This window comes from Archocentrus centrarchus, chromosome 1, assembly GCF_007364275.1.
Source record: "Archocentrus centrarchus isolate MPI-CPG fArcCen1 chromosome 1, fArcCen1, whole genome shotgun sequence".
Classification (NCBI taxonomy): domain Eukaryota; kingdom Metazoa; phylum Chordata; class Actinopteri; order Cichliformes; family Cichlidae; genus Archocentrus; species Archocentrus centrarchus.
In genome coordinates, this window is record NC_044346.1 from 40,325,773 (window position 1) to 40,341,314 (window position 15,542).

General features: G+C 42.8%; 1 protein-coding gene across 2 annotated transcripts in view; it reads right to left on the reverse strand.

The window, feature by feature from the left end:
- Positions 1-359: 359 nt before the first annotated feature.
- Positions 360-15,542, reverse strand: part of LOC115782486 (atlastin-2) — a 43,173-nt gene continuing 27,990 nt past the window's right edge. The window contains exons 6-14 of one of the 2 annotated variants that reach the window (XM_030732669.1): positions 9,135-9,191; positions 8,755-8,847; positions 8,396-8,534; positions 6,984-7,111; positions 6,525-6,581; positions 6,201-6,272; positions 4,424-4,855; positions 4,057-4,071; positions 360-3,159 (exon numbers count right to left, since the gene is read on the reverse strand). In XM_030732669.1, the coding sequence (XP_030588529.1) occupies positions 3,049-3,159; positions 4,057-4,071; positions 4,424-4,855; positions 6,201-6,272; positions 6,525-6,581; positions 6,984-7,111; positions 8,396-8,534; positions 8,755-8,847; positions 9,135-9,191 (1,104 nt within the window). In that variant the 3' untranslated portion in view covers positions 360-3,048. The remainder of the gene's footprint in view (positions 3,160-4,056; positions 4,072-4,423; positions 4,856-6,200; positions 6,273-6,524; positions 6,582-6,983; positions 7,112-8,395; positions 8,535-8,754; positions 8,848-9,134; positions 9,192-15,542) is intronic. The other variant, XM_030732677.1, reaches the window with a different exon arrangement.

Sequence of the window (15,542 nt, forward strand, 5' to 3'; positions counted from 1 at the left end):
AAAGTTAAATATTGTAAATTCGTCTTCACTGTTTTTCAGTCTCACCCAGAGTATCTGTGCCGTATCAGACCGCCCACCATGGAGCTAAAGATGGAAGCCAAGAGAGGCCATTTTTTTCTTAATGTTTTCTTCAAAACTATTCTGTTCATCCAGTCTGCGATAAAGACAAACCGGACTTGATCGTCTGTAAGTACGCAAACATGCCGAGTTATGCCAAAGTTAGCCGGGTTTGGAGCATCAAGCTAAAAACAGGGAATGAGTTATTAACGCGCGCACGTGAAGCTTCCATATAGATTATCATACAAACACTGATGTAACGCATAGATTTGACTGAAGTACTTTTAAAGCTCAGGCCGCTTGATGCCAGTTCATCAGGTCCAGTTTCTCCATCTCTTCACTGGCTGAAAACCACCCAAAAACAGGACGAGGCCGCGGTGTGTGTAGGAGTTTGGTTTAATAGTATTGAAAAATAAATTAATGAAAATAACTTTAAAATGCAACAGAAGAAAAAAATCCAGATTATAAACATTCTTTGCCAGCAGGGGGTGCAGTCGCAGTGCTCATGTAAGATAAATTTACAAATATATATAAAAAGGAATTTATTAGACATATCCACAAATCACAAAAGCGTTCCTTTACATCCAGCGAGCTGAATCTGGTCTACCACCCAACTGTTGTTCTTCCAGCTACAAAAAAGGTCTAGAAAATTTATATTTATATATGTATATATTTCATACACATGCCCTGTGTGTGGATGAGGCTGTAAAAAAAACTAAACCGTATAAAAACAAAGAGCACACAGTGGTGATGCTGTGGATGGAATGGTTATTAAAGAAAATGACCTCTGACCCTGAGATCAAGGCCAACACTTGGAATGAACCTTTCATCCGATTCACAGATTTTGGCTTTGAAAGCAGAAACACAGACCCCACCCAGCTTTAAGTGTTCATGTGTCCGTGATGCAGCAGCTGGAATGGCCAACGAGTCAGTTTCTTAGTGTTTCACTGAACAGCTTTGGGCAGTTCCCAAACACGGAGCTGATTCAGTCCATCAGATCTGCCCAGATAACGAGGACGAGGAGGAATGACGAAGGGAAGATATTTAAACAAAACCAAAAACCTCCAATTAAAAATCATCTACAAGTCTCAGCTGAGCTAGACTGAAGGAGAAAAATGAACACTGGCAGTTGGGTTAAAAGGACCAACTACCAGGAAATGTGTAGAAACCAGAGACCCAGAAATAATTCAGACATCGATCGACTCAGTCGAACATTAAGACATCTTTCTCAGTGGGTCCAGTGGAGGTGAGGCGGACAAGAAATGGTGGACCGACGGGAGGCTAACTGCTCCCTTACATCTCAGACAACAAGCACGTATCCCAGCATGACTCAGTGCTGGAGCATTAAAAGTAACTGGAGGTAAATACTGAGTCATAATCACCTGAAAACTAATCTAAAAGCAGCCACCGTCAGGCCGGCCTCCTTCAGTGCTGAGCTGGTTTGTTTTGCTTCCTTTCAATTCTTCTTCCCCAGATTTGCACAAACTCATGGAAACTTGTTGGTGAAGGTAACGGTGCATCAGTGCCAGTGCAGAGAACTGGTTCAGATTCACGGCGCAATGATTGCTCAACTACTATCTCAACTAGTTTCATAATAAAATGAACAGGGTCATTTTCAGAGTTAAAAACAAAAGTCATAGCCAATTTTGCAGAAAAGGTTAAACTGAACATTCAAAAAAAATTGTTTAATGAAAACTGCAACCCTGAAACCATGTCTGTCCACGTGTCTCACACCACGGTCTACACCATGCATGGTGTGCATTCAGTTTTTATGGTTGACACATTTTCAGCAGTCACAAAAAACTACTGCAAGCAGCTCAGCTCTCAAATTTCGTGTCACACTGTTACTAGAATGATATTTCAACATTTGGGTCGAGTCCTGTTGCTGCCGTTGCACAGAAGAAAACCTGAAATAAATATGTTCACGATCTCAGAACCTGAGACAAAGGTTACTGCGTGATTCAGTCATGAAAAGTTCTCGATTGCCTTTTCATCCAGCTGAATTCAATACAAACAGTTTGCCTGTTATAACACCGGTCGTGCCAGAAACTCAGGAAGCAGGAGTCTGGGAGTCTAGATGCTGTGAGCTGCTGCGGGTCTCACTGAGTACAGGGACCAGTAAAACAAGCAAATAAGCTCGGTGCTATTCAGGCCTGCTATAGCAGTTTACCACAGAAGACCATTCCTGAGATCCTGGGGCTGTTCCACAACCTTCTACCCTGGTCCAGGACTGTGGATGAAATCTGACAGAGGCTGAGAAAACTGCTGGAAATATGAAGTACAGTTCAGTGATGAGACTAAATCTTCAAGTTTGAGTATTCATTAGTCTAGCCGTTTCTCCATTTGAGAGATGACTGATTAAAATTAAACAAAACGTGAAGGCTTTAAATTTCAGATGTTTCGTCTCAGTCCAGTAAGTGAGCAAATACAAAACTTAAAGCATCTAATTTGGGAAAGCAGGGAAAAAGTTGGCTTTGGGGGAATTTTAAGTCCTAAAAACCTTTCCTGCCTGTGTTTGTCAGTCCACTCAGTCCGAGAGCTTCTACGAGTAAAGCTGTAAACTTTGGTCGTGGCGACTCCTCGTGCTGCCACCCAGTGACAAACAACCCTGATGAAGACGAGGCGGTGAAACACGAGGAGAGCAGTGAGGAGGGTCTGCGGTCATGCTCTTCATACTTACATTCATTCAGAGAAATGGAATCAATGTGCGGCCATCATTTGACAGGTAACCACACCTGGTATAATGTGTCAGAATAATGGCCCCTCCCACTAATAAGAATTGTAACCCCACCCACTGACAATAAAATACATCCTACCACTTGGTCCGGATCTACAGTGAGTCCTTAAACTCACAGCCTGCACGGTGAGGAACCAACATCTACAGCCAAACAAAGAAAACTTATTCATACATCTCAAACCGTTGATTTTAAACCGAGCAGAAGGTGAAGGTGACGGAGGGAAAAAACATGACAGGACTGGCATAGTTTGCTGCTAGTTTTTCTTCTTGATGTTGTTGTTTGAGGCGAGTCGAGGCCGTGGGGCTGGGATCAGGCTTCCCAATGGGACTCGACTCCGAGCCACCTCGAAGAGTTTGGAGAAGATCTGGAAGAAGAAAAGGAGGATGTCACATCAGAGCTGAAGCAGAAGGATTTTAAGATTCAGTTCTGGAAAGCAAAACAGACGTCAGCCCAGTTACACACCAATAACCGATCGGACCGACATGCTCTGCACCACCGCCACAAAAACACCAGGTGGGGGGAATGTTTTAGAAGACTTGGAGAATAAACGCCACACGCATTTCAGCTGTTCTGACAGGCTGCAGGTGGCCAATATCTTACTACCACGTTTTGTGTTCATGTGTGACCCGTTTGTATTTAGACACAAAAATGTCAGAGCTGCTGTTTGTCATGGACGGTATCTTCTAATTTGGCAGTTCCCTGTAAACTGGGCTTGGTTTGAGAGGAGGTGACTGCTGTAGGCAGAGGTGTGCCCATTATTCAAGTGGCAACTCCGCGGCTGAAAGATGAAGCCACTGCTTGAGCGTGGCTCCAAAAGCAAGTCAATCCTCGTGGACTGTAAAAAAGGCCCAACTACACAGCAAATCCATGTTTAGAGCCTGGGCAGGTTCCTTTTCCATAACAGCAGGTAAGGATTTAATTTGGGGGTGTGGTCGGATTGATTAGCCATTAACTGGTGCGAGGCCTCAGCTCTGCCAATTCCAGTTACTTAACTGGACCACCACCATGTTTGTGCCGTTAGCGCCCTTTGGAGGATTTTTATTTGAATTATCTGTTAAAAAATAAACAGTTGCAGGACTGGGACATGAAACCATTTATTTATTTATTTTTTATTAATTCCTTTATTTAACCAGGTAAAACCCCCATTGAGATCCAGATCTCATTTGCAAGAGGGACCTGGACAGAAAATCTGCAACACAACAACCTGGTTACAAAAAAGTAAAACAAAATAAAGATGTGCAGGTGTCAAGCAAGCACTCACCTTTCGTGGAGTCCTCTGGAAGCATTAAGGGACAACATCAATATGAAGGTTAAGCGGAAAAAGCAAAAAGATGAACAAGATAGATAGTTTCCTGTTATCAATAAAGTTTAAGGTTGAGTGCTGAGTGATGAACTCACTGATCCACAACAAGGAGATAAGAATAAAAGCCTTACAGGTAATATTATGACTGAAATCTGCTTGGCTATAGAAAAATAAAATATTAGAAGACAGGAACATTTAGTGACAAATCAGTTAATGTGGAAATCAGCTCCCACTTTTTAAAAACGTGAGTGAAGCAAACAAGGTGAAGAGAAAACTTTTACATAAAGATTAGAAGGAAACTGAAGAAACGGGCTTGTCCTCTCACCTGTTCCCAGAGGGTTTCAGCCACCTGGTCAATGAATCCTCCAACTTCGCAAAACTCTCCAGAGTATTTAACGTAGGCCCAGATGCAGAGTGCCGTCAGAGCCACTCCCATCACCAGGTTGCACAGTGTGGCCACAGAGCTGATGCCCACAAAGCCGGTAACCAGTGACACCACATACATGACAAACATGACGGCAAAGAGCGTGGCGGGTGTCCGTGCAGCGTAGAAGATGTTCTTGCCGTCATTGTGCTTACTGAAGCTGGCGTAGGCCTCATCGAGTTCCACCTCCAGCTGCTCCTGGTAGCGCCGGCAGAAATCCTCTCCGCCCATCTTCTTGACAGAGCGGAAGTGCCGCACGGAAGCCTGCCGTAGCTCCATGTGACGGCGCTCCAGCTCTGCCGGGGAAATGTACGGTTTGTCCCCACCGCAGATCTGAGGACAGAACATGAGTTACCAAAAAAAAACAAAAAAAAAAAACCCTGGATCTCAGAAAAGTAACAGTTCTCAAATACTGGTCAAAACTAACACAAACACACTCAATACATGTAAAACCTGGTACTGAACACCATGAAAACCAAAGAGATCATCATCGACTTCAGGAAGCACAGGACTGACCCAGCTCCCCTCTACATCAACGGCGAGCGTGTGGAGAGGGTCCACACCTTCAGGTTTCTTGGTGTCCTCATCTCTGCTGATCTCTCTTGGTCAGATAACATCACAGCTGTTATCAAGAAGGCTCAGCAGCGACTTCACTTCCTGAGGGTCCTCAGGAAGAACAACTTGGACTCAAACCTGCTGCTGACCTTCTACCGCTCATCCATTGAGAGCCTGCTGACCTACTGTATCACAGTATGGTACGGCAGCTGCACTGAGGCAGACAGGGTCAGGCTTCAGAGGGTAGTCAAGACAGCACGAAGAATCGTTGGCTGCCCTCTCCCCTCCCTGATGGACATCTACACCTCCCGCTGCATCAGCAGAGCCAGGAACATCATCAAGGACAGCTCACACCCTGGCTTTGACCTGTTTGACCTGCTGCCCTCTGGCAGGCGCTACAGGTGCATCAAAGCCAGAACAAACAGACTCAAGAACAGTTTCTTCGCCAGAGCAATCACCACCCTGAACTCACACACTCACCCACTGTAACTGTGCAATATTATATTATTCATACTGAACAATATCTGACATTCCCATATTGTGTAATATCCAGTATTCATTCACTAGTGCAATATTCATTCACCAAGTGCAATATTCATCATCTTCATTATTATATGTATACACATATTTACTTTTCTTACAATGTACAGATGCACCAATGTATGTATATATTTTTATACATGCTATTTTTTGTATATTTTACACATTGTTTATTTCTGTATATCTCTTGATTATATTGATCATACTAGATTATAATATTTTCATAATATTTTTATTTTAGAGAGTTTGATTTTCTGTTGTATGGCACTGAACAGGAGTGGCCCTCCAATCTCATTGTACATCCTGTATAATGACAATAAAGGCATTCTATTCTATTCTATTCTAAAAGATGTACAATAAGTCCTCTTCACAGAGGATCCTGTGACTGCCGCAGCCTAAAACTGAAGGATCCCTTTATCACTGTGCCTAAGAGCTTAGGTTTTAGTTTGTAATGGAGTGCATTTTATTTCACTCCCCAGTTATAAGATCATGTCTGGGGTGAAACTAACTGTACCAAGAAAAACTTGGTGCAGAACCAAAAAGTTGATCTGGAGGATCAATCTGCCTCCTCCCGCACGTTTACCTGCTCCATGCTTTTGTTGTACACATCTTTGGATCCTGCTACAGCTGCAAGGTTATTTGCTTCAGCTGTTGCCTAAAAATCAGAGGACAGAACATAGTCAGCATGGACTCTGATGGGTGAAACATCAACACACACTTTACTGGCTGCAGCCTGATCTGAAGGATGTGGCATTGTTACTTTACATTAAAGAAACTTCATTCACCTCTTAACCTCAGAGAGAAAACAGTTTGAGGATGTGAACTCTCTTTTTTTAAAACAAGCTGCTTACTCTGCTGATTACAGATCAGCTGATGGAGCCATTTAACAGCAAGGAGCTGAACCAACCTGCAGCATTGACTTGGGGTGAGGGAGCTCCTCTCCCTGATAGATCTTCATGTAGGCCTGAAAACACAGCAGCAGGGTATTAGGGAATTTGAATCCTCCAAGAGATGTGATCTTAACATTTAACCACCAATAAACAAATAGCTAAATAGGGTTTTCTAGAAATTTGACAAAACAAAGCCAAAGTTTTATCTGCTAGCTTTTTCTTTTAAACCAAAAGAATAATTTAACACATTTTCAATTGGAAACCTGACGGCCATCCCGACAGAAAGTAGTAGAAACTAAAGCAGCATTCCTCTTTCATTATGGGCCCAGATCCACTTTCAAGCATCTCACTGAAGTTTCTAGAGCTCACTTCTTTACCTTCCACAGCAAATTCTTTTTGGGGAACTTGTTTTTAAATAAATTAATGTTATATGTGGTAAAGTGCATTGTTCTTACTGAGAAAATGAGTAAACTCACTTTGAAGTAGTGCAGCAGGTCTCTGCAGGTGATTTTCACTCCTCCGATCTCTTTTTCCACCAGGTTTTCTGGAGCAAGCAATGCTGGAATGAGGCTCACCAGCTCATTCTGAAAGTCCCCATCAATATCTGAGAGACACACACCAAAGACATGTCCAAAAAAAAAAGACAAAAACCCAAACAAAACACATGCTGCTGGAGAGCTGTTTAAAATAAGTGTGTGATGGCGTTCTCCCTGGCAGAGAAGCTTTGGGTTGTGTCCATTTCACCTATTGTTCAGTGATGTGTCATTTTTATCCTTGACTGAACATGTTGCTTTATGCAAGATCAGATTCAATCCAATTTCATTTTACTTATAAAGCACCAAATCACAACAAATAGTTGCCTCGATGTGCTTTATATTTTAAGACACCCTACAAGATGTGCAGCATATGAGTGAGGGCAGCACAAGCGTAATGAACCAAAAACGAGCTGAGCATACACAGTACCGTCATTTTTGTAATTATTATAGTTTCACATTTTTATGCACACAAATCCATGAGTTCATCAGGAAGATGGCCACAAAGGATCATGTGCTTAGGGAGTACCTCAGGCAGCAGAAACCTGAGAAAGAAGAGGACGAAGGACAGGAACCATCATGGAAGAACCGGTCTCTGTACGGCATGAACCACCGGCAGATAGAAGAAGTGGCTGACAGAGAAATCCTACCAATGGCTGGATAAGGCTGGACTGACAAACAGCACAGAGGCACTAATCATGGCAGCACAGGAACAAGCTCTGAGCACAAGATGGATAGAGGCTGGGGTCTACCACACCAGGCGAGACCCCAGGTGCAGGCTGTGCAGAGATGCCCCCGAGACGATCCAGCACATAACAGCAGGGTGCAAGATGCTAGCAGGCAGTGCATACATGGAACACCATAACCAAGTGGCTGGCATAGTATACAGGAACATCTGTGCTAAGTACGACCTGGAAGTCCAGAGGTCAAAATGGGACATGCCCCCAAGGGTGGTTGAGAACAACAGAGCTAAGATCCTGCGGGACTTCCAGATACAGACAGACAAACTTGTCATGGCTTAACCAACCGGACATCGTAGTGGTGGACAAACAAAGGAAGAAAGCTGTAGTGATAGACGCTGCAATATCAAGTGATGGCAACATCAAGAAGAAGGAACACGAGAAGCTCGATAAATATGAAGGGCTCAGGGAGGAGCTGGAAAGGCAAAGGTAACAGTGGTAATCGTAACATTTGGGGCAGTGACTCGGTAGCTAACAGCAGAAATTCTCAGCCCGGAGTTGCTCCTTGCTGAGATACCATCGCGCGATCAGGCACCAGCTAGAACCCCACACCCCCATCACACACACAGCGCAACTGAAATGACCTCTGCCAGTACTTTGAATGTGCCATTATACCTCTGAGCCGCCCATCAAAGTGAGGATTGGTGGCCACCTTGAGCCCAGGGTGAGGCAGCAGGAAACAACTGATGTTGGAGAAGCAGGAATGGATGTGTTTGCGGACATTCTGCAGCTCCTCGTGCTGGTTCTGTTTGACCTGAACACAAACCAGGCGCCTGCTGTTAATACCAGATTTGCTGCGGTTAAAATAAGTCAACACAATGTGGAATATAAACAACTTCTGAGTTTTTAGTTGGGAATTTCCTCCATGTCATGTTAGGTTGACAGTGTCCACCTACTTTGAGACTTTGTGCTGCATTAATTGGATCCTGGATATCTGTGCAGTCAGGCTGTGAGGCTTAAATGATCCAACTCACCTGCAGTCGTTTCTCCAAGAAGCTCTGCCCTCCCTCCAGACCATATGGATGTTCGTAAGGGTAACTCCAGTCTCGAATCAGGAACATCAGAGTCTGGAGGACCAAGAAAGATTTATTTTTACACACACACACACACACACACACACACACACACACACACACACACGCACGCACGCACGCACGCACGCACGCACACACACACGCACACACGCACACACGCACGCACACGCGCAGGACTTTCATGACTTCAAATACAACCATTTCAACAACATACACTCCTTGAATAAGCACACTATAAAGAGTTCTCATGCAAAGCTTGCTTTTATGTTAAAAAGAAACCTTTATCACATTTTGAGGACAGTGACTGTGGCATGGCAGACCTGAAAGGGTTTCTTGTAGACTTCCTCCATGGCCAGTCGTCCATACTCAGTGAAGAGCTGAGGAGATAAAACAAGCTTATAACCCAACAGCAGCTAGAAAAGCTCAATGAGTACAGGATCAAGTGTATGAATATCTCATTGCTCAAATAGTTATCTTGTTTCTTCTGGCCTAGGAAAGCTTGTCCCTTACAGGTCAAAACAAAGTCAAGAAGCTACTCACTACTACACATTTTTGTTTACAATAGAAAATAGAAAAATGGGTTACATTTGAGCACGCTGCAGCACAGTGGCATAGTAGATAGCACTGTTGCCACATAGCTAGAAGGTCTGGTTCGAATCCACCTTGGCCTGGGCCTTTCTGTGTGGAGTTTGCATGTTCTCCCCGTGTTTGCTTGGGTTTTCTCTGGGTACTTGGGTTTCCTCCCACAGTCCAAAGACATGCAGTTACTGGGGTTAGGTTAATGTCTTTGGGCCCCTCCCCAATCGGACAAGGAGTGACTTAAGCCTTGTGTTCTCCTTGAATTGCTGGCTGTCTGAGTGGTGTCCAAAAAACGTTGTGGGCTTCATAGATAATTGGCAAAGTTTCTGGGGAAAACCTGGTCTTGTTAGGAGAGACGGCATCCATCCCACTTTGGATGGAGCAGCTCTCATTTTTAGAAATCTGGCCAAATTTATTAACCCTAAAACCTGACGACCCAGGGTTGAGACCAGGAAGCAGAGCTGCAGTCTTACACACCTCTCTGCAGCTTCTCTCCTCCTGCCATCCCCCCAAAACCCCAGTGTTAGAATAGATAAACGTTTAACTGTTTTTCTATGTATCACAATGTGTTCATCATAAACATGCACATGACCATCAGATTGTAAGCACAAAACATACTCATACACACCCGGACCCTCCAGGTGAGGAAAGCAGGTAACGCCTGTTTCCTGACGTCACACACACATACACACACCCCCACACACCCACGTAATGCTAAAATAAACGAGCCGGCAGGAAGAAGGAAGTCAGACTCTCTTTCGGACCCACACATGAGTGTGAGCTGACTGAGACTCTCCCTGCAGGTTAAAAGATCAACTACGGGTTTCTGTGTCTTTTATTTAACGGTGGTCCGAACCTAACATTTTTTGGTCCTTCGAGAGCCGGGCGGGCAGTGAGGAGGTTTTTCCAACGACTACGGAGGGACACCGGCGAGCCTGTCCAGACAGCCAGCTGCAATAGAGGGGCTGCACAAAGACCTGGGACGCAAAAAATTCATTGCCAGGCCTGGCTTCATAGGTTTCTCCACGGTCGCTGGGAACGCTTTCCTCGAGACCCGATCCACCAACGTGAAGATGACAGAAACCAGGTAGGACAAATCGTAGACTACTGAGTCGGACCAGGTCCGATTGCCAGGATAACTTTAAGGGAAAGTTGGCTTTTCAGGGAAAACTGTAGTCTACGTCCTCCGAACCGGGTTCGTGAGGTAACCGGCCGAAGTAACTTTCAGGGAAAGTTAGCTTTTCAGGGAAAAGCGTAGAAAAACAAAGCATAAAACGGTACCGTAGGTGTTCTCGCCAAAAGGAGAAAGTAAATTGGTAACTCTTACCAAACGGAGAGGTTTTAATTTGGCCTTAATTCGGAATTTTGGTGTTCTCACCGTAAACAAAGATTTAAAATAGGCGCCATAAATACGCATATGTGTGTGTGAATGTGAGTGACAGAGAGTGAAAGCCGCCATTGAAGTGGAAGCAGCAGCATGAAGAAAATCTAACGGTTTTCAACTTCATGGTCTGTTGAAGTACACAGTGAAGGGCTGTTAGGTTCGGACCACCGTTAAATAAAGAAAGACACAGAAACCCGCAGTTGATCTTTTTACCTGCAGGGAGAGTCTCAGTCAGCCAACACGCGTGTGTGTATGTCTGAGGGAGAGTCTGAACCTTCTTCCGCATTGGCTTTTATTTTAGCATCACGTAAGTTTACACAAAGCTCAGGTAACAACATCACTCACTTCACATGATGTAATCATGTATGTGTATGTGGGTGTGTGTGTGTGTGTGTGTCCTCAGGAAACAGGCGTTACCTGCTTTCCATGTGCATGTTTATGATAAACACATTGTGATACATAGGGAAACAGTTAAACGTTTATCTATTCTTACAAGGGCGGATTTGGGTTTAGGTCTCAATAAAGACACGTGGTCTGTATGGGACAAAGCAAAGGCTGATTGTAGGTCGGAAACAATGGGTAAGTCCTCGTCGAAATGCGAGGCCGCCGTATTAGAGGGCGATGTAAAATTTATGGAATGCATAAACAAGGGTCAACTCAATATATAAATAAATGTAAGAAAAAATATGGGTTTAAGGGAAAGTTGGTAGTGACAGAATGTGTCTGTGTAGATTCTCAGTCATCCAGGTCATAGCGACTGGACTTCTTTTTGTTTCTTGAAGACGTTTCACCTCTCATCCGAAAGGCTTCTTCAGTTCTCAACCAAATGGTGGAGAGACCCAGGTATTTAAACCCCTGTGGGCGTAGTCCCCTGGAGGTGGTTATGACCCTCTATTGATCATGTGCGTGAACACATGTGCCCAGGTGTGAAGGGGGCGTGGGTCATATTTAATCAGTGGTTTCAGTTGAAACCAATTTAGGACTCCGCTCCATTGTTTCCTGTGGCCTATTGAGGTCACTGGAACAAAGGTGTGAATGGGGGTTGAGACGTCTGGGAAGGGAGCTCAGGACAGCACTGTAAGCGGGGGAAAGTTGGTGACGTAATCCACCTCCTCTGTTCAATGATGGTTGTTCACAGTGGACATAGATGGCTTCTTTCACTCCTCTTTCAAACCATCTGTTTTCCCTGTCCAAAATGTGAAGATTGGCATCCTCAAAAGAGTGCCCTTTTTCCTTCAGATGCAGATGTACTGCTGAATCTTGTCCTGTCGAGGTGGCTCTTCTATGTTGTGCCATTCGTTTGTGAAGAGGCTGTTTGGTTTCATGTAGAGGTCCGAGCACTCTTCACTGCACTGAACAGCATACACTACATCGCTGATCTTGTGTTTGGTGGGTTTGTCCTTGGGATGAACCAGTTTTTGTCTTAGGGTGTGACTTGGTTTGAAGTATACTGAGATGTCATGCTTGGAGTGGTGGCCTAGGGGAGATGAAGAGGGTTCGTCACTGAGAGGACCCTGGTTCAAATCCTCGGGCTGGCATCACTGTGGGTCCCTGAGCAAGCCCACCCCCCCAGGTTGCTCCCCGGGCGCCCTTTGGCTGCCCCCTGCTCCATGCTGTGCTGTGTGTACTACATACTCTATGTGTGTGATGGGTTAAATGCAGAGAATGAATTTCACTGCATGTAAATGTATGTGACAAATAAAGCTCTTTCTTCTTCTTCTTCTTCTTGGAGAAAATTCTTCTGAGTTTCTCTGACAAGCCTGACACATATGGGATGACAATGTTGTTCCTCTTGTCCTTCCTATTCTCTGTAGTTTGTGTTTGGCCTTCATTCCTGTGCATCTTAGCTGATTTGATGAAGGCCCAGTTGTTTTGAGGGCTTTGAAGGAATATTATGCCATATATATATATATATATATATATCTTATGTACGTTTACTTCCCTGAGATATTTGTCTGGAAAATAACTTAACTGATGAAAATACAGAAGCTTATAATGTTCCGTGTCATGATGAACTTTGTGTTCGAACTGTACAATGAGCCACACTGATGAAGACTACACAATGATAGATATGGAGACTTCGAGGTCACCCTGTTGTTGAAATTATCTGTTTTTCACATTCTGTTTTGTAAATGATGTAATCAAGACCGATATGAGCTGACTATATGAGAACTGTAAGTTGAATTAGAAAGTGCCAGTACTTCATGCCATCTCACACGAGTATGGTATGCAGTCTGACCCAGATTAATCTGTAAACTGTTTGACATGGCTTTATTAAATTTAAGAATTGGACTCCTTATTCCGTTCTATGGTTTAATTTCTGTTTAATAAACGAACACGCTGGAACCTGGGGGGATAGGCTGGTTTTTCAGGTTCCTTCAGATGGTGACCCCAACGTGATTAAACAGGAATGTTTTTCAATTTTTAGATGTTTTTTGAGTTTCTTGGGAATAAGGAGTGAATCTGGCCGCCGGTAATCGTTGTTTTGAGAGTCCGAGACAGTACTGACTTTCAGACTATCAGTGACCAGGACGTCCACCTAAAGGTTGGCAGAGACCTTTTCTAAATATCTGCATATTGAATTGCATCAAATTATGGTCACTGGTGGTATGACAGGAGGACGGTGTAATTCGAGCCATTTCACACAGTTGTAAAAGTTTAAGAAGAAAAAAAAAAAAAAAAGAAGAGTTTAAAAGAGTTAAAGAAAAGAGTGAAAAGAATAAAAGAGTTTAAAAGAGTAAAGAAATATAGGCAAAATGAGTCGGACGGTGATGAGCCCATGGGCCGTCTGGCCAGCGGACCGAACGAGTGCCCTTCTCAGGGGGTTTTAAGGTTTAGAGGGCCTTTGGTTTTTCTGAAATCTAAAGCAGAACATTTGTCTTTACTCATATCCTTTGGAAAGTTGAGCGGCGTAACAGTGACGCGTCTGTTTACGGCTCCCGGTAGAAAAGTTGATAGAGTAAACACTGGTGGTCTTCGCGGTTCTTTTCATGAACCTTGATCTCAGAAATCCATAAAAGCAACTAAAACCCTTTAAAAGCCTCAAAAGATAGAGATAAAGAATAAAGAGAATAAAGAAAAAGTAAAAGAATACAGAGAAATGAAGAAATAAAGAGATAAAGAGAAAAAAAGAGTTTTGTAATAAAATAAAAATCCTAAAAAAAAGAAAAAATATAAATGGTACCATGCTAATATTGTTTTTGTTCTTGCAGTTTGGACTGACTGACTGACAAAATGACTGATGACACTGGGTGTAGAAAAGGGGCTCCGATTAAAAGAGGTTGAAACTTCAAAAATAACTGGTGATGTAAAATTATTGTTATTATTGTGTAAACTTCCAACCACAGATATTAAGCTGAAAGCTAAGTTTAAAGGAGAAATCTCTCCATCTTAATCAGGTAAAAGTTGATCTTGGGGTCAGAAATTCACTAAGCAATCCCAAAATTAGGTCACTTGGGAAAGAAAAATCTATAAAAATAATTAATTTTGAAAAAAAAACTGATGGATGCTTGAATGTGTGTCTGTGTGTGAGGAGGCCTCCATGTGTGTGACTGAGTACTGCTGTGAGAGAAATAGGAAATAAGGACAAAATATTTTGAGGTGAATTTCTTTGCAAAGTGTGGTGTTATTTGTTGTTGTTTTTTTTAAAAGGAATAGGACAATCTTCCAGCCGTCAATATTAGCTGTTTTGTAATCCATTGCTATGTGTGTGTGTGCATTTTTATCTCAAGGATGTGTGCGCGTGAATCTAAGTGAGAGTCAGAGACAGAAGTCGTGCGTGTGGACTAGAGTTAAGTTTTTTCTCTTCTTTTTCTTTTCTTTCATTTGGACTGATATGGTTGTATAAGGGTGTGCTGGTCAAAAATTCTCGGAAGGAAGGTTTCACTTCCGATACATATGAGAGATAAGCCAACCACAGATGGATAAAAAGACAAAAAAACCCTGAAAAATCATAAAAAAAGGGAGTCAGGAGTTTATTGCTTTAAAAATAATGAATAATGAATAAACAAAGCCAGTAAAATAGATGCCTTGAAAATCTCAGGTTGAAGTATTTTTTGCAAATTGTTAGAGGTCATTTTTCCATAAGATTGCTGTTAAAGGTTTCCGTGAGGAACTCAGTTTTAGTAAAATCTCAAAAGAAAGGTTAGAAAACAAAAACAAAAAAACAGTGCATGTAAATACTTTGTGAAACAGCCGAATCTGAGACCCAAAACAAAGTGCCAAACTTTGAGCTGCTGCTCTGTTACAGAGCAAAACATAGAGAAAAAAACTTAATGGTTGGCCCGTGTAGGATAGAATACAAGTTCCCGATTTATTCTTTTGTGCATTTACATTTATTTATTTGGTAGATTTGTTTAAAGCTAAGATTATAAGAGAAAAGCAGAGAACATTTGAATTTTGAATGTCTGAACAATTTGATATTGAATCCAGCATTAAAGGAAAAAATCCCAGAAGCTAAAAATATAAAAATCAGTTTGCCCTTTTGATAAGTAAGCTAAATTAAGGTAAATTATTGAGACAAACAGAGTTAAGTCTCAAAGGAGGGAGACAGACCAGCAGAAAGTTCAAGATTTAACTAATGAAAATCTCAGTTTTATTCTAACAGGAGCCTGAACATCACTGGAGCTACAGGAGACTGAACTGATCGGCTATTAATAAAGAAACTGGTGCAGATCGAGGTGTTCAAGCTGATCCTAAGAACTCCTGAACAGACTGACAGCTCCACACACTCATAAAAAGGCTCCTGGTGCTCAAGAAGGAGGCC